The following is a 26,715-nucleotide window of genomic DNA, read 5'->3' on the forward strand; positions in this document are numbered from 1 at the left end:
TTAAAAAGTCTGTAAATAACAAATGCTGGAGAGGGTGTGGAGAAAAGGGAACCCTCCTGCACGGTTGGTGGGAATGTAAATGGTGCAGCCACTATGGAAAACAGTATGGAGGTTCCTTAAGAACTAAAAATAGAGTTGCCATATGATCCAGCAATCCCACTGCTGGACATATATCTGGAGAAAACTGTAATTCGAAAAGATACATGGACCCCAGTGTTCATAGTAGCACTATATACAGTAGCCAAAACATGGAATCAACCTAAATGTCCATCGACAGATGAATGGATAAAGACGATGTGGTATATATACACAGTGGAATACTAGTCAGCCAAAAAAAAAAAAAAGAATGAAATAATGCCATTTGCAGCAACATGCATGGACCTAGAGATTATCATACTAAGTGAAGTAAGCCAGACAAAAACAAATATCGCATGAGATCACTTATATGTGAAATCTAAAGTAGGATACAAATAAACTTACTTACAGAACAGAAGCAGACTCAGGCATAGAAAACAAACTTGTGGTTACCAAAGGGGAAAGCGGGGGTGGTGGAGGAGGGATAAATTAGGGTTTGGGCATTAGCAGATACAAACTATTGGGTTGACCAAAAAGTTCGTCTGGTTTTCTCGTAAGCTGGCTCGAGTAGCACTTAGTTGTCTTTAACTTCATTCAAAACAATGTTAGATTGTATTGTGACAGCTGTCATATCAGCGTGCATTAAAAAAAAAAAAAATCAAAATTGGTGAATTTTTGCGTAGCCATTTTAATATTGAAGATGGAAGAAAAAGCAACATCGTCAGCATATTATGCTTTATTATTTCAAGAAAGGTAAAGATGCAACTTAAACGCAAAAAATTTGTGCAGTGTATGGAGCAGGTACTGTGACTGATCGAACGTGTCAAAAGTGGTTTGCGAAGTTTCGTGCTGGAGATTTCTGGCTGGACGGTGTTCCACTGTTGGGTAGACCAGTTGAAGTTGATAGCGTTCAAATCAAGACATTAATTGAAAACAATCAACGTATACCACGTAGGAAATAGCTGACATACTCAAAATATCCAAATCAAGCATTGAAAATCATTTGCACCAACTTGGCTATGTGAATCGCTTTGATGTTTGGGTTCCACGTAAATTAAGCGCAAAAAACCTTCTTGACCATATTACCTCATGGGATTCTCTACTGAAACGTAACGAAAATGTTCTGTTTTTAAAACAAATTGTGACAGGCAGTGAAAAGTGGATACTGTACAATAATGTGGAATGGAAGAGATCATGGGGCAAGCGAAATGAGCCACCACCAACCACACCAAAGGCCGGTCTTCATCCAAAGAAGGTGATGTTGTATATATGGTGGGATTGGAAGGGAGTCCTCTATTATGAGGTCCTTCCAGAGAACCAAAGGATTAATTCCAACAAGAACTGCTCCCAAGTAGACCAACTGAAAGCAGCACCTGATGAAAAGCATCTGGAATTAGTCAAGAGAAAATGCAGAATCTTCCATCAGGATAATGCAAACCCGCATGTTTCTTTGATGACCAGGCAAAAACTGTTACAGCTTGGCTGGGAAGTTCTGATTCATCCTCCGTATTCACCAGACATTGCACCTTCAGATTTCCATTTATTTCGATCTTTACAAAATCCTCTTAATGGAAAAAATTTCAGTTCCCTGGAAGACTATAAAAGGCACCTGGAAAAGTCCTTTGGTCAAAAAGAATAGAAAGTTTTGGGAAGATGGGATTATGAAGTTGCCTGAAAAATGGCAGAAGGTAGTGGAACAAAACAGTGAATACGTTGTTTAATAAAGTTCTTGGTGAAAATGAAAAATGTCTTTTATTTTTACTTAAAAACTAAAGGAACTTTTTGGCCAACCCAATGCTATATATAAAATAGATAAACAACAAGGTCCTACTGTATAGAACTGGGAACTATATTCAATATCCTGAAATAAACTATAATGGAAAATAATACATATATATGCATATGTATAACTGAATCACTGCTGTACAACAGAAACTAACAACATTGCAAATCAACTATAATTCAATAAAGAAAAAAACAGAAGATGCTTTGATGATAATTATTAGTGTATACATTAGAATTTCTAGTGTCATGGTTTAAGCACCATTTCACATATACCTGTAACTTAGCAGCCTAAATGAGGCTAATGTGATTAACTTGCCAAGGCCAGGAAAGGGTTACATTTAATAAAGAATATGTAAAAAGCTACATCCTGAGCTTTAGTAGGGAGTATGACTCAGAATCTTAATTTTAAGGAGTTACTATTGCTTTATTAATGAACTGTTAACATAGTAGTTAATTCTGAAGCTATTATATTAATAGGTTCATTAATAAACAAAGATTGTTTTTCTTAACATAAAAATTAATGGCTATTGGGCTTCCCTAGTGGCGCAGTGGTTGAGAGTCCGCCTGCCGATGCAGGGGATGCGGGTTCGTGCCCCGGTCCGGGAAGATCCCACATGCCGCGGAGCTGCTGGACCCGTGAGCCATGGCCGCTGAGCCTGCGCGTCCGGAGCCTGTGCTCCGCAACGGGAGAGGCCACAACAGTGAGAGGCCCGTGTACAGCAAAAAAAAAAAAAAAAAAAGATTAATGGCTATTAATTAAAATTAAACCTATCTTGTTCACTGAAGTACAGACTAATGTTGATAAACTTGCCATTTTGTCTCAAGCAGTATTTTAGGAAACAAAGCTTACTATAATTTTTTTATTAGAATGCTTTAGACATGATTAAGTCATTTTATTTTGGCCTATAATCAGCCTCCTGAGATGTAATGAGAAGTCTATTTCAATACACAAGTTTAATTTTCAGTTTTTTGTTTGTTTGTTTTTTTAAACAAAATTTCCTATCAGTGTATGTACCTGATTGTCTTAAGCTAGGTTAGGCCATCTGGTCTCTTTGGAAGCCTGGTTCCGGCTTCCAAGTTTATTCTTGTGGCGTCATTGTCCCCTTTTCTGCAGGGCCCTAATGCAGGGGCCATGCTCTCACCTGTCCCAGCCCTACCAGTTCTTTGAGGTCCCTGAAGCCTGCTCTGATTCTGCCATTTCATGCTCTTGTTCTCTGTACCCCACAGCTTTACCTTTGGATTATGGTTTCTGTTGTATTTTTTCTTATCTTGTGTCTCAACAAAATTGTTTGCTCCTAGAGCAGGTAGCATGCAGTTGGCCACAGAGGCAATAAATATTGGCTTTGTACTGCCTTATGTTACCTTCCTTGGTTGAATTTTTAAAAAATCATTTGAAGAAAGTATAGATAGAATGTTGATTGGCTCACTCTGCTCACAGCAGGTCCCCGGTCACAATGTCTCCTTCACAGCACTCGGTACATCGTCAGGACATCTTGGGAGCGAAGGTGTCCTCGATTTGGGATTGCTCAAGTGTTTGAAGGGTTGGGATCCCTCATTTCATCCACAACCTTGGTTCCAGATTAAATGGCCTTTAGGTACTATTATGGGTTCTGAAGTTAGCGTTACCTTGGTTTCCTGAAGCCCCAGTGTCATGGAACTGTGCTTGCTAAAGCAGGAACGGGGTTGGGTGTTATGGGGCAGACGTGGAATCTCAGCCCTCTAAGGCATATTTACGTGGCCCAGAAAGTCTCTTCTTTCTGGAAAACCACCAGCTAAAATTCATTTAACTAGTTGAATTAGAGAATCAGAATTCAACATGCACTAATTTTTTTTTTTCCTATGGAGGAGAGAAGATTAAAGTTAAGGAGGAAGTAATTAAATACCATATACATTCACAGGATATTTACTAATAATGCATACTACGTTCTTTCTGCTGTTTCCTTTAGGTGATTGAAGACAATACTGGAGTCCGCCGGGTGGTGGTCACACCCCAGTCTCCTGAGTGCTACCCCCCAAGCTACCCCTCGGCCATGTCTCCAACCCATCACCTACCCCCCTACCTGACTCACCACCCGCATTTTATTCATAACTCACACACAGCTTACTACCCACCTGTTACTGGACCTGGAGATATGCCGCCTCAGTTTTTTCCTCAGCATCATCTTCCCCCTACAATATATGGTGAACAAGGTGAGTAGATTGCTGGCATCGGGAGCTGTTGGAACTGGTTACAACATTTAAGTAGCTTGAGAGAGCCAGTGAGCAGCTTTGTCTCCTCTGTAATAAACATGGTAGAGGAGGTTCTATCTGCTGTATAAAGCTCATGGTAAATTCCTAACTTTCTTTGTCCTGAATTGTGTCTTGCAACTCTTTCTTTCTTTATATGTTTTCAAATTCTGCCCTCATCCCACCCCACAGAGAGCAGGTAGTGGGAGAGCCACTTCTTATTTCAGAAAAGAGGCAGTAACCTATCATATGTTCCCATGTCCTGATAACATATTTTTATGTGAACGTGGCCCAAGACAGAACTGCAGCACATTATTTCTTAGGCATTCATATGGTCTAGCAGTAGAAGGGAATTTACAAAGGGTTTTATGCCCCTTTTCCAGTGATAGAAGACTGCGAGGTCTTGGTAAACTTTGGGTTTCTTGGATGCTCTGTTGCAATCTTGGCGAACTCCAAATCCCCTGACTGTTGGTGTGGTCTTCCTGAACGCTGTTTTTAGTTTAAGAATAGCCATTAGTGCAGCCACAGTTTCACTGGTTGTTAGGCAAATATTTACCTTGAAATGAAAAAGAATCTCAGAGATACCGACATTATTTCTTTTTAGTTTTGGCCTTGGTGTTGGTTTAGTCTAAAGCCCTTCTCTATCAAAATGGATACTAAGAAACCAGACAAGTGAGGATAAAATTAGACTTCAACCTCTAGGACTTTGCAAAGGGATTTTCTTCTGTGTCTGACTGTGAATTGAAGTGTTTTATTGTTTCAAACACTTATTACATTGGTTTACAGATAAATTGTATGAGAAATGCCTGTTAGTTTTGGAGGAAGTTGTCACCTTACCTTCTCTCATCAACTTTATATATATATATATATATATATATATATATATATATATATATATATGTTTCCCCCTGTATGTTTATACCACATTGGAATATTTTCTTATTAACAAGAGAAAAATTTGAGATAGGTATTTTAAGTGAAATACCCTGTGTCCTGTTGTAACTTAGGGATAGAATTTGATTTTTTGTAGTTGTAGTAATAGTTAGAAAGAAATTTAATATAATTCAAAAGGATCAGGTGCTATTATAATGGGGTATGGAGAGATGATAGCAAAAGACGAATCAATACTTTAATTGCATGGAGGCATCAATAGCTTCCTATTGCTAAAGTCTTTTTGTCTAGTAGCATAACACTCCAAAACATCAGATTGGGCATGTTCCATGAAAACATTTTGATAAAAACTGAAAAAATTCAGTTAATTAAGTATAGTTTTTAAAAAAGTATTCAGTACTCTGACACAGTACACATTAAGTATTTGAGCATTTGTCAGAGTTTTCTGGTTAGGTCTGAGCTTAATGACAGTGTGAAAAGCCTTGGCTACTGACTCATTGCTTGATGAAGAGTGTCTGACCTGCCTTATTTTAGCAGTCTTTTAGTAGGATGCCACACAGTTACTGTTTTGTGAATGGTGTCCTCTGTAATTTTATACAACAGTATGATTTAAGTCATCGTTAGAATTAAGCAAAAAGAGAAATTATATTGTCTTCATTGAATAGGGTATTTTGGTTTAATTTCATTAAAATAACACAGAGCAATAATGTAAAAATAAAAGTGCCTTCATTGATTCCAAATTAAAGAAAGCAGAAAACAAAAATCCTTTGCTTTATAAATAAAAAGGCTTTTATATATTGTCTTACCTTAGTTCTCAGTGTGCATACACCTAAAAGCAATTTAAACATTTAATTTCCCAAACCATGTGAGTTTAAAAGTTCTTGATGTTTTAAAATATTATTCTATCAGTACCCGTGGTGAATATTTTAAGTCTCAAGTGTAATGCATTGTGATATTTAAAGCCTTTTTACCATTCTTTTTGTATATGTTTAGACATAATTTATTTGGGCATGCACTTTTTGAATAGGATTGTGTTTCTCTAGTGCAGATTGGTTATCTTGTAAAGATTTGCTTTTTAAAGGTCTTCCTCAAGCTATGTGAACAGAAAGAAAATGAAAAGTGGAGCTTTACCGTTGAACAATTGAAACATTAGTCATTAAGTTATATAGGGTGACCATACATTCCTGGTGTGCCTAGGACAGTGCTGGTTTAGGTCTCGTGTCAAGAGAAATAATTAGAAATGCTCCCTAATCATGCTCAGAATTACTCAGATTTGGATGGAAATTTATATGGTCACTCACTCTGTGCGCGTGGGGCCTTTTTTTCTTATAAACATGTAAGGACCCAGTGTCTGTTATACACTACCATTTTTATTAATGTCTAAATAGAATTTTTAATTGCTTAAAAAATTTAAATTTAAAATAAATGTTTTCCCCTAAGATCGTGAGATTGTTTTGCAGGCTCCCATTTTCTTTCGAGCCATGTTAAAAGTGAAGCCAGGTGACTTTCTACTAGTCAGTTTGTCTTACCTCCTGATCACCCCAAAATACTAGTTTATGACCGTAGATTATTATGCTTGGCACCAGGTTCCAGAGATGACTTATATTTATCACTACAAGATCTCCTTGAACATTTCCCCTGATTCTGTGAGCTTTGATTATTTTTAATGGGAATTTCTCATCTTTTCATTTTAGTAGGTTTTGTTCAAATGTTGGCTCTTCTAGATGGCACAAATAACTCCTTATATTCTAGTTGCTATGTACTTTCTGATAGAAATGCTATTCTGTCCGTAAGGATAAGCATACTTTCAAGTATCTTGATTCTAAGAACACATTACTTAAGCGGGTATTTTATTTGTTAATTCTAACTTTTTTTGTATGTTGCAACTACTAAAAATAACAGGCAAAATCAAGCTTAGTTATCTATTCAACTAAAATATGAACTCTTGGTGGACAGTAACCCTTCTTCAGTATTTCCCATAATTTCTGGAACATTTCTGAACATACAGTATATTTTTTTAATGATTAATTATTCCTTTATTGGTTAGAAATTAATGGGAATATTTTAAACATGTATAATCTGCGTATCACTTTTATACTGTATTTAGTAATATGTTAAACTTCTTCCTTCAGGCATCAGGTCATTTGACCCTGTAATAATTTGTTATTGGAAACGTAGACTGAGCTTGCATTTGTCATAATCATCATTTTAGAAATTATACCACTCTATGGAATGTCGAGTTATATCACCCGAGAAGACCAGTACAGCAAGCCTCCGCACAAAAAGCTGAAAGACCGCCAGATTGACCGCCAGAATCGCCTCAACAGCCCTCCTTCTTCGATCTACAAGAGCAACTGCACAACCGTGTACAACGGCTACGGGAAGGGCCACAGTGGTGGTGGCGGCGGAGGCGGGGGAGGAGGCAGCGGTGGGCCGGGCGTTAAGAAAACAGAGCGGCGAGCAAGAAGCAGTCCGAAGTCAAGTGACGCAGACTTGCAAGGTAATGTTCAAAGACGTTTGCCGTGAAAGAGTGAGACGCCGAGTTTTCTGTCAGGGTGTTGCATGGCAGTTGGTCTTTCTGCTAGGAGCGATAGGGTAGACCTTCTCTTATCTTTTGCTCAGCAAGGACAGGATGTTTTGTCATCTCTTTTCTATCACTACTTCATGGCAGACGTGTTATTTCTTCGATCACACGTGCTGTGTCACGTTCTACTTAATCTCAGTAACAAGTACCTGACAGTGTTTTCACGTTAGCTTACTTCCGTTGTTTCATTCTAAGTAGACAAATGTGGAAGAGATCCTAAGTAAAACAGGTAAACTTTCTAAGAAGTATAGGGCTAGTTTAAATCTCAAAACAATTATACCTCATAAAACCAGATGTAATTACTTCCATACTGTAGTGAAATTTATCATTGTGTAAGGGAATATATTTCTGTCTCCCTCATCAGTTATTGTTTTCAGTGCCACCTTTGTCATCCTGAATGAAGTATTCATAGACCAAGGATGAGAGGGAAGAATTAGGGGCACCACATATAAATAGAGAGACATCAGTTCAAAAGGGCATTTGTTTCTTTGTAGATTAGTCTTGTGGCTGTAGATCAATAAATATGGGAAGAAGGTGCGCGTGCCTTAAATGAAGCTTTTAGGTAAGACTTAGACACAACCTGTTCTTATGCCACAGGAGTTAAAAACAGAAGCTTTTTATGTTGGCATATGTAGAAGGCTGACTTAAGGGAAGCAAAAGAAGAACACTTTGATAAGCTAGGTGAGATAACAGATAGAAATAAAGACATGTGAAAGACAAGGTAAGAACGGATTATAACACTATTAAATACACTCCTTCCTTATCGGACCTCATCCAGGTAGAAACCGGCATTGTGTATGTGAGAATGTGTTTGTGAATGAAAAAGACAGAATTAGTGTATGGTTGATTGTGTAGGGAAGACTGGCCTCTGTCAGGGCAGAGGAAAATTAGGTAAAACCAGACACTGGCATCAACATTTCCTCCCGTGTTGTTCATATGAGTGAACTGCAGCACGAAAAAGAGCAATAGTAAGATACAGTGAAAAGTGAACAATAATTTCTCTGTGAGATATATTATACGTGCTTTTAATTTTGTTTATTCCTTTCTGTATTTTCCAACTTTTATTTAATTACCATGCATTATTATTATTATAATTATTAAACAAAACATAAACAAGTATATAAGAGTGACCCAAGATTTAAGAGGCTTTCAAACAGCTCCTAGTGGAAAGTGCTATGTCTGCTGTATAAAATGATTTTTAGTCAAATAGTACTATAATTTCTAAGTTTGAAATTCAGTTATTAGCAAGTTATAATTTTAAATCATGGGCATTTAAGAGAGAATTCACACACAAAAAAATTAGAAATAGGTTTTCCTAAGGAGAATTTTAGTCTACAGAAAAAGAATGTATAAGCTGTCTTCAGAGAGCTTATGAAGTTTGAACTACCTTGATTACTTGATTAATTCTTTAATACTTTTTGTTCTGCCTTGCATCAAAAAAGATTTAAGGCAGATGAAATAGATAAATATAATAGAGCCATATAAAACAAATTTGAGTAAGATCTAAGAGGCAGAGAGACAATAAGAGAAGGGAAATAAGATGAAGCAGGGTTAAAGTTAGCACACAAAATTAGTGAAGTTATGAATTACCTGGCGAAAGTAAACCTTCCTTGTATATGCAGTTATTTCCTTTTACATATACCTAAATGTGTAAGCTGCCCTATATTTTAATATTCTCTCATAGCTGTAAGAGAGGAAATGGATTTGCATTGAAATCAACGCTGAAATGTTTGCTAATGTACATATGTTTACAAGCGTTTTGCCATTTTACATTATGACAGAGAGTATAATTATTCTGAGCACCTTAAGCTCTTTGCTGTTGTGTAGAGAACATGTTATTGTGTTGGTAACAGTGAGATCTTTTTCCTTATGGGCTTCTGGGAGTGTGTGTTTCACAATGAAAAGAGTTAGAAAATATTTTTATCTCACCTTCAGTTCAAACTTGGTGTATTGTCCTTTTCTCATCACAGTATTTGCCTACTCAAAATCACTCCAAGTGCTACTCTCCACATGGTTTAGCCATGAAATATATAGAGTCAGATGGAGTATTATTTTATGTACTCTAGCGCATTCCAATAAGGATCTGAGGGGGTTTACATGTTGGATAAAAAAATAACAATTTGCTGACATGAATTGAAAACTTACGTCCTGACAAAAAAATACACACGGATGTTTGGAGCAGCTTTATTCATAATTGCCAAAACTTGGAAGCAACCAAGATGTCCTTCAGTAAGTAAATGGATAAATAAACTGGTTCATCCACACATGGAGTATTACTCAGCACTGAAAAGAAATGAGCTATCTAGCTATAAAAGACACGGAGCCACCTTAAATACATGTTACTGCGTGAAACAAGCCAGTCTGAAAAGGCTACCTACTGTATGATTCCAACTATCCAATAGAAAAAGGCAAAACTATGGAGGCAGTGAAAAGATTCATAGATGTCAGGGGTTCGGGGAGTGAGGAGTGAACAGGCAGAGCACAGAGGATTTTTAGGGCAGTGAAACTACTCTGTCTGTTACTATAATGGTGGGTACATATCACATACATTGGTCAAAACCCATACAGTGTACAACACCAAGAGTTACATACACCCTAACGTAAACTATGGACTTGGTAATGGTGGCCTGTCAGTGTAGGTTCATCAGCTGTAACAAATGTACTGCTCTGGCGTGGACATGATAGGTGGGGCAGGCTCTGTGCATGTGGTGGGTGGGGTGTATAAGGGCCTTCTTTGCATCTGATCAGTTTTGCTCTGCAATTAAAACTGCTCTGAAAAGTAATCTATAAAAAAATAAATATCTGAGGAAACTGAGGACAAATAAGACGAAGACACGAGTAAGGTTGTACACAAAGAATCCCAAAGAGTTGCTTGATGTAGGCCATCTATTTGGCTTTGAGCCTCCAGGTTGTCCGAAGCAAAGAGGAAAACCTGAATCAGGTGGAATAGGTGAACAAAAGCACCTCTTGTTCCTGGAGTCCATAATGTTGTTCATAGTGGTTCAGCCCTGTCTGCCTCAGAATGTGATTGTTGGCTGAAAGGATCCCAGAAGGCTTCTTCTGCCTTCTCATACGTAAATGGCAACATTCTCCCAGGGTATCTTTTTGCTTGAATGTACTGCAACTGACTCCTGTACCCAGGAAGTAAGTTTCTCAAATAATTCTTAAGTTTTCAGTGCCATCTGATTAATATGAAGCTACAATTAATTCTAGTATGTTGATCTGTTTACATTCATGTGTAGTTCGCACAAGATTAGGGTTTATACTTAACCATGACGTACAGGTTGTGGTATTTTTCTACATTCTACTTAAGATGCCCACGTTTGCCAGAGGAGGCCAACTTTTAGTCTCAGAATTCCCTAGTTTTTGAGGGAATCTACTTGAATTACTTACCGCCTTTTTACTACTTAGAAAATACAAATGTAAAAGGAAAAGGGCAAACTTCAAATTTGTACCTGGTGCTGTGATAAGCAAACAAATTATGTTAATCTAAGCAAATAAATATATTAAAAAGATGGAGATTGCTTAATTACTCTCTGGAATCTTGGTTCCCTTGTTTGTACTTCAGAAACACTGGTGGAACTTCCAAAAAATGCAGACCCCTAACCCTCATTGCAGACCTGCTAAACCAGAATCTCTTCACCTGATCTGGCTTCATGTTTTTTCATTAAACTTCCACTGAGAATGATGGCCAGCAAGATAGAGAACTACTGTTCTGATATCAAGGATGGTTACGGAAGGTGTGGTTTGCTAGTTTGTATGTGATGTGAGGTAGGAACTTTAGCTCACCACCTTCTCCCCACCTCCTAGGACTGTGTGTGGCATATAGTATGTACTTAGTAAATATTTGTGGAATGAACCCTGTGTTCTTAACTGCACTGTTCTCTAAAACAAGCCATCTGCTCTGCAGCCAGCCCCTCCTTTCATTTACTGCTGGTACCTTCAGGAAAACAGCTTAGGCAGGACAAAGTCTACAGTACCATCAGGGGAATGTACGATTCCAGTTTTCTTGTACACCTTGGCGTTGATGGTGTGATGTGGGCAGAGAACAGTTGGGGCTTTGGTATCAGACACGCTTGGCTTAGAATTGGGTTTTGTCACTTGCTGACTATTTGCTTTTAGTATTCCCTGAATCTCTGTATCCTCATCTGTAAAATGGGTATTTTAATTCCCAATATTAAATATTAAAAGTAGTCTATCTCGGTTCTTAACACCTCAGTATAATGGTCACCCTTGTTACTTGAATATTCTTATCGTCTCCCCCCTGTAATCTTAGGGTCAACTCTCATCAAGATACATGCCCTTCTCAAAACAAGTATCTCTATGTGCCCCTGAGCCCCCTTCTCCCCCTCTCGCCATCTGATGCCGTCTCTCTTGCCTTCATGCCCTCGCCCTGCAACTCCTTCCCCTGTAAGCCAGAAGTGGCTTCCTTCTGCTTAAACCCGTCTTCATTTTGAAAGTTCAACCCTGTACTCCTGGACCTCTGCCTCTGAAAGTTGCATCCAGGCTCTCTGAGGGAGATTGCTACTGGGGTAAAAATGTGCTGCCTACCCAGAGGTGCCAGATTTCAACATCTTCTCATCACCCCATCAGGGACACTTAGAGTTCCGAGTGAGTGAGAACTCTGGATACCCTCTTGGGCCATCCTTTCTAATGAACTCTGTCTTTGGCATCTCCTCATACATTTTTTAGAAACCTGAGTTAGGATTCCCTATGCTTAGTCTGAGGAGGACCGCCTTATGTTTTAAGCAATGGGAGTATCCATCTTCCTCTGCATCCCATCCTCTGATTACAGCCGCATCTACGTCAGATCTGAACATGCTGTACCCCTCCCTAAGGAACCTCCATGGTGGTCCCCATTGTCCAGAGAATAAAGTCTAAGCTGCTTGATGCTCACCTTCCCAAGTACTTTAGATTTCCCCACCAGCTGCCCAGAGTTTTGCCCTATTTCAAGAATATGCCTCATCTTCTCTTCTTGGCTTTTCCTTCCAGTCCCTGTGCCTAGCACACTCCAACTCAGTCCTTCAAGAGCCAGCTCAAATATCATCTCTTTCTGTGGGGCCTGTCTCCCCAAGGCATAATAATGGCAGATTGATTAGGGGAAAATATTTCAAGAAAATTTCCCTTCTCTTTCTTTTCCTTAACTGGCATTTGATTTTAGTTCAGTGCCTGAGCACCTTGTCCATAGTTGTTCAAGGACAGGATGACAGAATTTGTCCTTGTGTGCAGAATGTTGTACAAGAAGAGCTGGGCCTTGAGCCTCTTCTGTGGCCCAAACCAAGTTAAGATTGTCATGTTCCTTTTATCACAGAGGCTACAGAAGTTTCTGTTGCTCTTCTTGAGTGAGAGGGAAGTTTCATCCTTCCATTTTATCCTTGGTAAAAACCGAAGCATATGATATCAAGGAAGTTATTGAGAGGATACAGTTTTGTAACTGAAATCCCCTAGTTTTCAGCCAGCACTGTAGTCCCTGTGTCATATTGATATATCCTCAGAAAGGAGAGTTAGGTTATCTGCTAGTACTGTTTTAGAAATGATTTTGTGAAGCCAGAGTGAAAAACGAAAACTTTGGTGAGGATCCACTGTCTGATAATATGAAAAGACTTAAGTAAGGAACCCCATTAATAATGGGGGGAGTTGTTTGGGTAGAGGAAGGGGAGAAAGAAAGAACATCAAGAGTGTTTATAAGTCACAATCTCCAAACACCTTGTGTGTGTGTGTGTGTGTGTGTGAAAGTATTTTGTGTGTGCAGTTGATACTGCTGACCTTTACCTCATCCCTGGGTTTATCTTTTTCACTCATTACTTGAACATTTTAAAACCTTAATGGATTTGTAAGATAACAGTTGTTTGTGTTTTAGATTACATGATACATAACAAGTCATTTCACTAGGCCTCAGTTTCCCTTTCAGTAAAATGAACAGGTGAGTTAAAGTCAGTGATTTTCAGGGCTTCCCTGGTGGCGCAGTGGTTGAGAGTCCGCCTGCCGATGCATTGGACATGGGTTCGTGCCCTGGTCTGGGAGGATCCCACATGCCGTGGAGCGGCTGGGCCCGTGAGCCATGGCCGCTGAGCCTGCGCGTCCGAAGCCTGTGCTCTGCAACGGGAGAGGCCACAGCAGGGAGAGGCCTGCGTACCGCAAAAAAAAAAAAAAAAAGATCTCATGTGGATCCGCAATGCAATACAGAATCCTTCCTCTCCAACCATCATCTTTCTCTCTCTCTTTCTCTCTCTCTCTCTCTCACACACACACACATACGCCGGCGTTGTAACAGCAGATAGAGTTGGAGCTGCTGTGCTTGGGGCGGGAGATATGGGCACTTGTCATCCACAAAGCTTTCCTCACCCTCACTTGGACTCTGGCTGTTCAGTCCCAGGCCACAGCTTCATCGCCATCTAGGAGCTTGTAAGACATGTGCCGTCCTGGTCTGCCCCAGACCTGCTGGATTACAGTTGGTGGAGGTGGGACCCAGCAACCTGTGTTTTGTTGAGCTCTCCAGGTGGTAATCAGGCACAGTAACATTTGAAAACCACTGGCCCCGTGAATGCCAAGCAATTTTGAAGGAAGATTTTTAAATGAGGGGTATGGGAGGCGTTCAGTTAAAACACTCATTTTAAGTTGAAGCTTATTCCTTTTGTAGTACCTGTATAATGATAAGCATATACGGGAGGTAGAGAGAGTCCCTTTTATGTTGCTAACGTATAAGTAGTAGTTTACGTGAAGACCTCTAGAACTTACAGTGCCATATGGGAAAACATTGGGACAAAATGGTAAGACTTCCAAATATAGAAGAAGATGAAGATACAGCATACTTTTGGCATTTGACCTTTGGAATTGTTGACAATCCAGAGACTCAGTTACACTGTTGATAAAATTCCATCACATAGAATGATAGTTTCTGATTGTAACATTGAAAGCTGGTGACAAAAGCATTATTCTTATGCTTTTCTCCTTCTGACCCCCAGTAGTAGTATTCCTTATTACCAGGTTTTTGTGTTCTGATTTCTTCTCAGATGGCCCTCCCTGACATTTTTTCTCTTTCTACATTTTGCTATTACTGGTCAGAAACCAGAATCTGACCCCTGTATGTATGTACTGAAATTAGCATGAAAGTTTATTCATTCTGCAGATAAGAATTGCTGTAGTGAGGGTGAGGACGGCCTTTTCCTCCAGAGGTCTGAGATTGTGGGCAGTTGCCGGTTCTTGGAGGCTGTCTCTTGCTGGGTGGCTTGGCTCTGGGAGGGGCGGCTGCATCCACCTGTGCAGGGCTGACAGTGGTTTCCTTTGTTTGGAAGGACAGACCTAATGTTAATAAGGTCTGGAATGTGACGAGTTAAGGCAGATTTTCTTTTGGAGTCTCTTTTGGTCCTGGCTCCCTATAAGAGATAACACTGGTGCTGTTCTGTTTAAAATAAGGTGTTTAGTGGGGCTTTCACACTTCATAAGTGGCTCATTTCTTCTTTCACCTGCAGCCTTTTTCTCTCATGAGCACATACCTCCTAGGCATACTCTGACTGGGTGTTTTGGAAGAGAGTTTACTTGTGCAAGGGGCAGGGATCCTTTCTCCCGGTGTGGGTGCTTTCCACACTCCATTTGAAAATGGTACAGTTTCTAGTTGGATTTTCATTATTGCTTCATCTCAAGTTTTTGGTGATGATAAATCCCGTGTGTTTTCACCTGTCTGCAGCTGCATATGAATCCTGTGCGTGGCAAAAATATCAAGAAAACATGAAAAAAAAAAATGAGCTCAAGTCAGTGGAATTTACCCATTCTTCTGCCAAGTACAGTCTGAAAAGTGAAAATAGTCCAGTCAAACCCAAGTGACTTTTATTTTTTTGAAGAGACAATGTGGACCCTTGGATCAAAATGCAAGATACACTCATTTTGGCAGGAAGCTGGGCAATTAACACCCTTACTTCCATTTCAGATGTAGATTGCCAGATCTATCCCCTAGTCTCCAAGGCCCCTGAGGGATGCTGGGAGAGGTCTGAGCAGGTTTCCAGGCCTTGTGACAACTGCCTACGTGTGGGATGGAAGGGAGGGAGACTTGGGGACAGAAGGCTGTTTTCAGGAGGAGGGTGCTGCTCACTGACATGTGCTTTCTGACCTGGGCATTATCCTCTGAGGGCCAGAGCTGGAGAAATCCAGCAATGAATAACTTTTTTCAGTAAGACCCCAGTGTACTGGTTTTTTTTTTCCTTCCAGAGACATTGACTTTCCTGATACAAAGGCAAAATCTGTGGCTCAACAAAGAGGAAAATGTGGTGGCCCAAATTTTTGCTATTGAGTAGAGTGTATAGTTGTCTTTATCAAGTTCCATCACTTATCTTTTTGCCTTTTGCCCTTTCCCCCTGTATTTCTGTTGCAATCTGGAATGTTTTAAAGATGTTAACTACATGGTTCTTTCAACAGACAGGATGAGATATTTTTGTCATGTCAGTTTAAGAAGTCTTAACGCATTAAATCATACTTGAAGCTTCCCATTTTTCACTTACATATAAAAAGACAGACAACATGCAAAAATTTTTTTGAGTTTTCTCTTGCAGTGAATGTTCACCAGAAGATTGAGGGCAGAATTTTGATTAGTTTCTACCATATGTAGTACTTAACTCTGTGAACCCATATTATTTTCTCTGCCTTTTTTTGCTTTCTTGGGAACTGATCATAGAGGCATTTAGATGACATCAGAACCCATGTGGGTAAAATACATGTCATCCCAAAGAACCCTTTAAACAGCAGGTATAAGTGATGACATGGTTGTTTCTGGTACATATATAACCTTCAATTTTACTGAATTGAAACTTTTACATGTTATTCTCTCATTTAGCTAAGTTGAATTCTGAATTTAACTGGGTCAAAGGGCATCGTCACAAATGTGCCATACTTAGAAGCAAAATAACATACTAGTCAGGACCTTGCAGATCTGGGTTTAGTCCCACCTCTGCCCCTTGTGAACCTTGGGCCTTTGGGCAAGATAGTTAATCTCTCAAAGCTTCAGTTTCTTCATGTCTGTATAAAATGGGGACCATTAATAGCACCTATTTCAGAAGACTGTCATGAGTTCTTAATACAATTTTAGAGGCACTAAGTGCTTTAGAAATGTTAAAGAATATGGATAAAGAAAGACCATGGCATTTTTCTGCTTAAGGGAACCGCCTCATGTAGGTCATGTTAACAGAACCCCCAGCCTGGGAGCGCAACCCCTGGAGTGCTGCAGGACAGGGCCTCCTGTGTTCTGAGTCAATGTTGAGTAACTTTCAGTGCCAAGGATTTGAGATATGAGGGGAGTCAGAGAGGCATCCAATCCCAAGAAAAGACCGTGACCGTTTACCACCAACAGCCTGGTAAATCCTGGGCAAGAGTAAAATTCAGTTCCCTCCTTATCTCTCCTCTGCCTCTTCTCTGGGCTGGATTCTCTTGTGAGGCCGAGGAGTAGAGCCTAATGGGCCAGCTTGTTTCTGTGTCTGAACCTTCTCAACACACGGCTTTAAATTACTTTGCTAGGTGTTAGAAGTGCTGCAAAAGGAGTAGCTGGGGATGACTTGGGCAAGCCACGACTTCTCTATATTTTGCTAACACTTATATTACTTGCTGTGGGGCCGTTAGTTAACCCAGACGGATAAGCTTGCTAGGAAAGCCACTAAATTTCAAGCTCTTTCACAGTTCTTCCTTATACCTCAGAAGTCATACACGTCCACATTCTGTTGGTCACATATTGTACCTACTGATACGGTGTGGAAGGCGTCTACCCCGAGGTGGGCTGATGGTGGGGTGAGGTAGGGGAGGGGTCATCTCAGAGGCTGGCCACCACATGGTGTGTGGAGTCGGGGACCATGCCTATTAATACTCCACTCCATCTGAAATAGTCTCGGCATTTGTGATGGAATTTTGGCAACTTTCCAGCTGTTATGTCAACATTGATTTTGTCACTACATTTCCTGTGGAATGGTCCTTCAGGATTCCTGTATGTAAGTGCTGTATGAAGAGGCAGGGTATCGAATCTCTGGGTTTACAGGACCAGTTTCTTATAACGTGACGATTATAGACAGTATTGCAGATATGCTAATTACAGGCCATCGTTTCTGCTCTGACCAGCCTTTGCTTTTATTTCCAACTTAATTTGCCCGACCATACACACCACAGTGCAGCCGATTATATCACGCTGTTCCAATCTTTGGTACTGTAATGAGACCTTGAAATTCTATTAAGGATTGAGTAGAGAACACAAGGGTAAAATGGGTAAGGTCCATGAGAGAGAGCAGTGATACCAGCTCATTGCTTGCGATTTAGGATTTACAAAGTAAAGAGTGTAAATGTCGCTGTAGTTGACCATAAAATCTCCTCTTCTTGCCTTCTGGTGCTGAGTTTGCATTCTTATATGTGCCTCGTGCCCCACCACCCCCAATTGTAGCTGCTACTTCCCAGCTGCATCAGAAGAATGGAGCTTTCCACGCACGCAGGCAGGCGTTGAGCTCAGAAAAGGGGCAGGAAAGAGCAGGTGATAGTGGTGGGGATGATTTGCTCCAGGCACAAAAGGGAATTGTGATATCCGGAAAACTGGAAAATGAGGAGGCTGGAGTGAGAGGAGAAGGGCCTCAGAGGAATGGCACATTGAAACAAAAGGAAGTGGCCAAAAGGAAAATAAGTAGAACGAAAGGAGGAAACGTGGTGGACAGGGAAGATTCTATGGATTGTGGAATAAAGATAATTTGGCAAAAACAAGAGGAAGAAAAGCAGAGAGGTTTCATGGTTCCATTTTCATAGATTGCATTCCACCCACTCAGTCAGCATTTTCCAGCGGAGTAGGGCACAGCCCTTTTGCCCTGTGTGGTCCATGAGCCCTTTTATCGGTGGCTCCACTTTGGGCAGCTCCACTTTGACCAAATCTCCATGTAAATAAAACTCTTACTCTTTCCCCTTTGGGCTTTCCTGAAGCTTATGTCTTCCTCCTGTGCTGAGTTAGGACATTCACTGCCAGTGTAGATTCGATAAGCGAATTAAAAATGAAGCCTTACACGGAACTTCAGGAGCGTTCGCAATACACTAGACTGAAGTATTGGGTTTTTGAATAGTGCTCTGCAGTTGTTAAAGTGATGTTTTAGAGTTTGGGTATGCTTAAAAACTGGAAATTTAGAAAAAAAATTTCCTTTTTAAACTTTAACTTGGAAGTTAAGAACAAGAAAGGGGTTTACTTTACCCTTGAGTTAGTGTGCTTTTGTTAAAAGCAGCCTGCGTTAATCAAATGTCATGATTATTTTTAGGTCCTCTAACAAACTGAGGTTACTTTTTGTTTGTTTGTTTTTAGTTTAGATTTATTTAACTTATAGAAGTAATATTTACTTATTTTGACAATGAAAAAACTACAGACATGTAGAGCGGTCATCTCTCTCCCTTTAGCCATCTCAGTCTACTCCCTCAGAAATAGTTTGTATCTTTTCACATCCTTTGAAGTAGTTTTCATCCTGTTCTGTTCTTTTTTTTTAATTCATTTTTAACGTCTTTACTGGAGTATAATTTCTTTACAATGGTGTGTTTGTTTCTGCTTTATAACAAAGTGAGTCAGCTGTACATATACATATATCCCCATATCCCCTCCCTCTTGCGTCTCCCTCCCACCCCCCATCCCACCCCTCTAGGTGGTGACAAAGCACCGAGCTGGTCTCCCTGTGCTGTGCGGCTGCTTCCCACTAGCTATCTGTTTTACATTTGGTAGTGTGTATATGTCCATGCCACTCTCTCACTTCGTCCCAGTTTACCCTTCCCCCTCCCTGTGTCCTCAAGTCTATTCACTGAGGTTACTTTAAAATGCAGTCACCTCTTTCCAAAGTCAAAAAAGGAAGTTCACTCTTAACTTTACATTTATATATAATAAAAAAGAATATTGATGGCATTTCTAGTAAGTGCTCAGATCTTGCTTCCTAGGCTTATTAGATCTACCCCAAGAGAGCAACATGAGGAAGTGAGAGGGAAGAACTAGGTCTACAAACAATTTTTTAAAGATTTTCATAAATGCATTTGTTACTGCTGTGCTTAATTCACATGGTGAACTTACATTGACCTCTTTTTCCCTATTATTTGAAAAGACAAATTATTATATGGAACAGTAAGCTCCTTAAAATCAAGAGGGATGGAGAAACTGCCATATTTTAGGTTCACTGAGTTCCTCAAAACTATTTAAGTATATTGCCAAGCACATTAAAAAAAATAATATTTAGTCTTTCAGGGAGGTTTTTTTTTTTTTTTTTTTGGTGGAATGTTGCCCCAAGGAACTCCATAAGATATCAGCATCTTTTGAAAACTCGGGTTAAAAATCATGTGTCACTTAAATTAAAATGGTTGTTGGTGCTTTAATTCTTCAGCTATCATGTTATTTTTTGACACACACTGACACTATTAATATTTACTCTTCACACTGTTGTCCACAAGAGGGTAGCTCAAATTTGATGGCAGACAGTATTCAATTTGAAACTGTGTTTCCTTTTTATTGAAGATTTCTGTGTCTGTGAAGTATTATTCTCCACACATTTCAGTCTCTGGATTTAGTGAACTCAGCGCATCTCGAATATCATGTATAAGGGCAAAAATGTCTCTATTAATGTTTGATAAGTGTCTACTATATTAGCATTTTATAGAAGAAAGGTTATCTTTTTGGTAGTAAGGATACATGCGTTGTAGAATCAGTAAGACTTTCTGCTGCTTTGCCTGATTCTGCAGTTGGATAAATGCCTGTTTTCTGCACCATTTATTTTAAATAATTTCAGGGCCAGTTGGTGACCATTCTGCAGTCATGCTGCTTTTAGTTGGAATGGGAGATACGAGTAATCTTTTATATATTAGCCTTTATTACTTACTCTTTCAGAACTTTGGTTGTCTGAACTTGGTAATCTGTGGAATGTTTTGTACCCAGAAATTAGGATTCTCATTCATTCTTCTCTTTTTCTTCTGTTTTATACTTTTCTTTATCACTTGCGTTTTAAAATTCTGCGAATTCTCTCCCCTGCCTCCCCGACTTTGAATGCCTGGCTTTCATGATCTGCCATATTTGTCATCACTAATACTATGAATGGACCTTTAAAATTTAGAATTATTTCTTTATTCATTCATCTGTTCACTTACTTACTACTGGGGTATTTTTGTTTTGCTTTTGGAGTGGGAAGAAGCAGGAAATGATAGATGAGAAGAATGCTTTTAGTACTAGATTTTTATCATAGCTCTCAACCCATTTACTTTTGAAGAAGAAAGGTTCAAGATGTGCTCTTATTTTAAGTCTATGTTACAAGCTCATTGAGCACATCTGAGGAAAAGGATAGCACTTGAGATAAGTTCATGGCCCTTCTTTAAAAGAGCATGATCCACTTGGTAGGTTTTCTGTGTCCTCTTATTTCCATCTCCTTCCTGCATTTTTTGAATCATTTTTATGCACGAGATGGGAAAAACGGGAAATCGAAAGATTGACATTAATTTATTTGACCAGGAAACGGCATCTGAGCAGGGGTAAATGCCAATACAATCAATCTTTTTTTGTCCCTATGCTAAATTTGGGGTAATACCTAATCTGTTGTTGTCAGAGCCCCCCCCCCAATTCAGCAAATTTTAGTTCCATATTCCATATTAGTAGGAGAATGGATTAAAAGTAAAAGTTTGTGATAAACTCTGACACAGTCCTGGCATGTAGTATGAACTCAGTTCATTTAATTTGGCTTTATTTTCTTTGCTGTCTCTATTCATATTGAAGTTACTGTTGCCCATGAAGAGGTTAGCTCAGCGGAGCACACCTCTGATGGGCTGTAACTAACAAATTACCACGAAGTCAGTGATTTAAAACAACGGAAATTTATTCTGTCATGGCTCTGGAGGGAATCTGAAGAATACGATTTCAGAGGTCAGAAGTCTGAAATCAGGTGTCACTGGGTTGAATTCAAGGTGTTGGCAGGGTAATGCTCCCTCCAGAGGCTCTAGGGAAGAATCTGTTTTTTTTTTTATCTTTCCCAGCCAGGGGATGCCATCATTCCCTTTGCTTGTGGCTGCATCACTCCCATCTTGAAGACCAGCATCTTCAAATATCTCTCTGCTCCATCTTCACATTGTTTTGTCCTCTGTGCATGTCAAATCTTGCTTTGCTTCCTTCTTATAAGAATACATGTGATTTCATTTAAGGCCCACTCAGATAATTCAGGATAGTCTTCCCATCTCAGAATCCTTAACTTAGTCGCATGTCTGAAGACTTTGCCATGAAAGGTAACATTCACAGGGGCCAGAGATTAGGATATGGATATCCTTTGGGGGCCATTTTCAGCCTAACCCATGCTGCTTCCAGTGTCCCCATTGTAGTAACCTGGTCAGGACCAGCTCATTACCCTTCATGGTGTTTGGGTCTGATTGCAGGATTCGTTCACCTTCCTCAGCATCCACCACAGCTTTTTCAGTGTGTTACAGTTTAGTATAAATGTCTAAGAGCAGCTCTGAGTATCTGTCTCTGATAACGCAGGCCAAGAATCACTTACCAGAGCTGTGTCTTCTCTTCATGGTAGCAGTTTGCATCAGGGATGTCTCTGCACAGTTAATTAAGCTAGTTGAGGCAAGTCAGAAGGTTGAATGCTGTAATTGTTCATATTAACTCTGGAAATTGGAATGAGTTGTCACGTGGATATGTGCATGTATATGCATGTAAGTGGTGGATATGTATTTTCAGGACATATTAATGGAAGTTAAATAAAAGGATCTGTATAATTCCTTTTAGAGTTAATGGCATTTTCCAAAAAGAAGTGAAAGGAACCTATCTTAATTTGGAACATATGTTTTCTTCAAAAAGGAAACTGAGGTAGCTTTCAGCTAGCATGAGGTAAGACTAAGAAGGCTGTCAGAATAATTAATTCTTTATGAATCTAATGATTCTATAATAATTAACAATCATTATAAAACTCCCCCAAGGGGCTTCCCTGGTGGCGCAGTGGTTGAGAGTCTGCCTGCCGATTCAGGGGACATGGGTTCGTGCCCCTGTCCGGGAAGATCCCACATGCCGCGGAGCGGCTGGACCCGTGAGCCATGGCCGCTGAGCCTGCACGTCTGGAGCCTGTGCTCCGCAACGGGAGAGGCCACAGCATTGAGAGGCCCACGTACCGCAAAACAAAACAAAACAAAACAAACAAAAACTCCCCCAAGAAAATTCCATAAAAGCTGATGCTTGTTGGATTTTGACTGGATTGCTAATGCTATAGATTGATTACATGTGTCCTTTCCTTGATGGCTATATCTAGGTGAGGTCTAATAATTAGTTTAATTTTGAAGAAGAGTTATAAGGACCCCAAGGTATCATATGAGCGATAAATTCTAAACCCTCTTATCTGCCTTGCTGTGTTTTTAATAATTATTGCCTGTGTAATGAAACTTGTGTCTTACAGATTTCCTTTTATACCCTTGTGTGGGTGTTATGCCTAAAATAGACACAGAAGATTTTAAGTACATACAATACAAGATAGTACTTGAAATCAGTTAAGATTCTTTCCTCTAACAGAATTCTGTGATTCTGTGAAACTTGATAGGAAATATATATCAAAGTTAAGTTTATGTCACTGTATAAACATCAGCAAATTATTGCTTGGATGAACAAATTTGTCAGAACTGTATCTGTTTATATCTCATTGATGAGAGTAATAAAGTTGAGGTACAGAGCCCAGGTTGTGTAAGTGAAGATGAAAGAAAAAGTAGGGGAAAAAAAGTTTTAGCCAAACATGAGAACTCAGCTGGATTATATAGTATCAGCCAAGATGGTAAATGAAAAAAAGACAGCAGAGAGCAGGGGGACTTCCCTGGTGGCACAGTGGTTAAGAATCCACCTGCCAATGCCTGGGACACGGGTTCAAGCCCTAGTCCGGGAAGATCTCACATGCTGCGGAGCAGCTAAGCCTGTGCACCACAACTACTGAGCCTGTGCTCTAGAGCCCGCGAGCCACAAGTACTGAGCCTGTGTGCCACAACTACTGAAGCCCGCGTGCCTAGAGCCCCTGCTCTGCAACAAGAGAAGCCACCACAATGAGAAAGCCCGCACACCGCAAGGAAGAGTAGCCCCCACTCACCGCAACTAAAGAAAGCCCACATGCGGCAGCAAAGGCCCGGCACAGCCAAAAATAAATAAATTAAAAAAAAAAAGACAGCAGGTACAGATGCCATGATACGGAGGATAAAGTACTAGTCATGCGGATCACAGTCTTCCTTATGTTCAAGCCACTAGATGTGCTAGTTTAGCCATATAATCAACTCTTGTGATATTGCTAGGACCTTAATGAGGGGAGAAAGAAACTGAGGGGATCACATCATGTTACCTTTCTTGAACAGCTTCCCCGGTCTTATTTTCAATGAATTTAAAACATTAACTCTGTCTCATTTAAGCCATTTAACTGTACCCATAGTCGTGAGCCTTTAGTTTTAGCTATTTACGTGTTTTTTCCATAAGAGTATCAATCACTTACAGCATATACTATGCCCTTGCCAGTTCCTTTTGGAACCAATTTAAATGAGAAAAATAAAGGGCTTTGGGAAGAACTGTTTAAGTATGTCTGGTAAATTCTTTTACTGTTTGAGAGCAGCTCTAGAGACTGCAATACGTTTTCCATTTAGTAGAATTTGGCTTTTTTTTGTGAGTCACGACATTCATGGAAATACATTCAAGTCTTAAATGTAGAGACTATGACTTACTGCTTTTGGTATTACTTGCTGTCTAGAATGATGTTACAGTCTACATTACAATATATCTCTGATCAGCAGTGTTTGAAACAAGGATAGCTTCAGACTACAGGGAAGAGTGCATATCATGATCCACAACCTCATGTTCTGGATTCTTTAGATTGTAGAGCAAGTACGGTACAAAGCTGTGCTTTTCCATTAGACATTCCATCAAATACATGTTCTTGGTCACTTGAGCTGCTACTCTTCTTGGACCTAGATCTAGAAAATTACTGTGATAAATTTCTGTATATCCAAAACATATCTCATTAAATGTGACTCTCCTCCTAATTTCCAGTATTATTGTAGCGCTTGTTTTCATTTTAAGACAGATTTTTTTAGAGCAGTTCTAGGTTCATGGCAAAATTGAGAAGGTACAGAGATTTCCCTTATCAGTGCTTACTTTTTAATGTGTGTGTGCATGTATACTTTCATAGAGATTTTGTCCCCTGAGCTAGTCTCTCTCCTTTAACCTTTGTTCCCTCACAATTCATTCTCCACACAGCAGCCAGGTGATCTTGTTAAATAAAACTCTCCACGTTTTCCTTTCGAACTTAGCATACAGTACAGACTCTTTACCCCGGTGACCAAGTCTGTGTCAGCTGACTGCTGCCTCAGCTCCTCCGAGCCCTGTTCCAGCTCCCTGTGCTCTGGACGCAGGCTTCCTTACCAGTCCTCTAAGATGCCAGGCCCTTCCTGCCTTCACTCTTTCTGTTACCTCTGCCTCCAGAGTTCTCTTGCTCTTTGTAAGGTAGGGTCCTCCTCATCTTTCCTGGAGTAGCGCAGATGCTTCAGTCAGAGAGGCCTTCTCAGACTACTCCATCCTATCACCCTTTAAAACATGTTCTTCGTGGCACTAACTGACCTCATCCTGTTTGTTCATGGATATGTATGCTGTCTATATTGTCCCACCAGAGTTCACCCCTTGAATGTATTGGAAACAGATTAGGCTTGTCAGAGGTTCAAGTGCAGAGCTCATTCAAAGGGACTTCCAAACATTTTTATAGACAATATGAATTGCTGAATTTACTTTTTATTTTAAAAATTTCATTTTATAAGGCTTGGGTTAAAATACAGAATTCCATTGCAGTTGGAAAGAGTTACCAGATAGCTATCACGCATGTTTGTATGCCAGAATTGCACAGTACGGAGCACAAAAGGTTTTTTTGAGGAACTGAACTGCCAGGTAAGAATTTTTTGCTGAGCTCATTTCATCCTCACAGATGAAGGACTTCCCTATAAATGAAGTCTTATATTTCCTTCCCACCGAATAAATGTTATAAACTTTTACCACTGTTTCCCCCATTTGTGTTCAGTAGGAATTAGCCTTTTTTTGTGGTTGCAGAGTCAAGTTTGGCAGTCCAGTATTATTTCTGTTACCATTAGCTTGTTTACCCTTAGGCAGAATCTGGACTTTGTGTTTTCCCCTATGCAGTTTACATTGAATAAATGTAAATTTCATGTAATTCATGGAATTAAAACTTCACTTGGATACTCTTGACTGCATGGCAATAAAGGCATTTTGGAATATTAGACCAGGGTTTAACATGGAATCTGACTCAATCTTTAGTTTTAAACTATTGATTTCTCCCATAGCTTGGGGATGTTTTTCAGACAATAGCCCCTAGTAGTTTGATTCTCTTAGTGCTTTTATATTAGAGCATTTTAAAAAATGGTATAATAACTTTTGTATTACTCATTACTTTTGGCACTCAGAATGGTTTTGTATGCTCTTATTCTGTTGAAAGATGAGATGAAAATATTGTTTTCTGATTGTTGGGAAACGTCATGAAACCTGACTTTTTGACCACTTTGTACTCGTACTAGGGACTGTTTGCCTATTTGCTCCTACTTGGCTCTTCCAGCCAGGGCTAACTCGACTGGTCACCATGCTCTTAGGAGGGAAGTTAAGTAAACTTCAGGTCTGTGCCAGAAATAAAAATAGGGTTCCATCACCTTCTAAGTGTTAATAGAATGAGAGACAGAACAACAGATTCTTCTTTGAGAATTATTAGTGGAGATTCTATCCCACTAATGAAAGCATTCTCTACCAGACGATATTGATACATTGACATTTTGGAACAAGGATGGATTCTGTCATCTTGGCTTAGAGAGCCCCTTAAAGGTTGCATTCTAAGAAAGGAAGCCTCTATGATTTGTAGCCTAGAAGATAAGCTTGTTCTGGTAGAACACATCTGAGTAGGAAACAAATCCTAGTGCTTGTGATATTGTCACTGGGGTGCCGATCACTATTGGGCTTAAGCATAGACCCCTAATTCCAGCTTTTCTCAAAAACTTTCAGCAGTCTGAACTAATGATAGAGGAGATGTTGTAAACCTGTGTTTGCCTGGCAATCAGGTTGTTGCCAAGCTTGAGTTAGAAAGGAATCATTTCTTCTCTTACTTTCTCGACAGTAACTGTGTGAGGGTGGG

At 39.7% G+C, this 26,715-nt stretch overlaps 1 protein-coding gene across 2 annotated transcripts in view; it reads left to right on the forward strand.

Moving 5' to 3' along the window:
- Positions 1-26,715, forward strand: part of FNDC3B (fibronectin type III domain containing 3B) — a 357,932-nt gene that overhangs the window by 204,719 nt on the left and 126,498 nt on the right. For both annotated transcript variants that reach the window (XM_082654911.1, XM_082654912.1), the window contains exons 5-6: positions 3,807-4,050; positions 7,190-7,477. In XM_082654911.1, the coding sequence (XP_082511037.1) occupies positions 3,807-4,050; positions 7,190-7,477 (532 nt within the window). The remainder of the gene's footprint in view (positions 1-3,806; positions 4,051-7,189; positions 7,478-26,715) is intronic.

This window comes from Grampus griseus (genome assembly GCF_964374135.1).
Source record: "Grampus griseus genome assembly, chromosome: 5".
Lineage (NCBI taxonomy): Eukaryota > Metazoa > Chordata > Mammalia > Artiodactyla > Delphinidae > Grampus > Grampus griseus.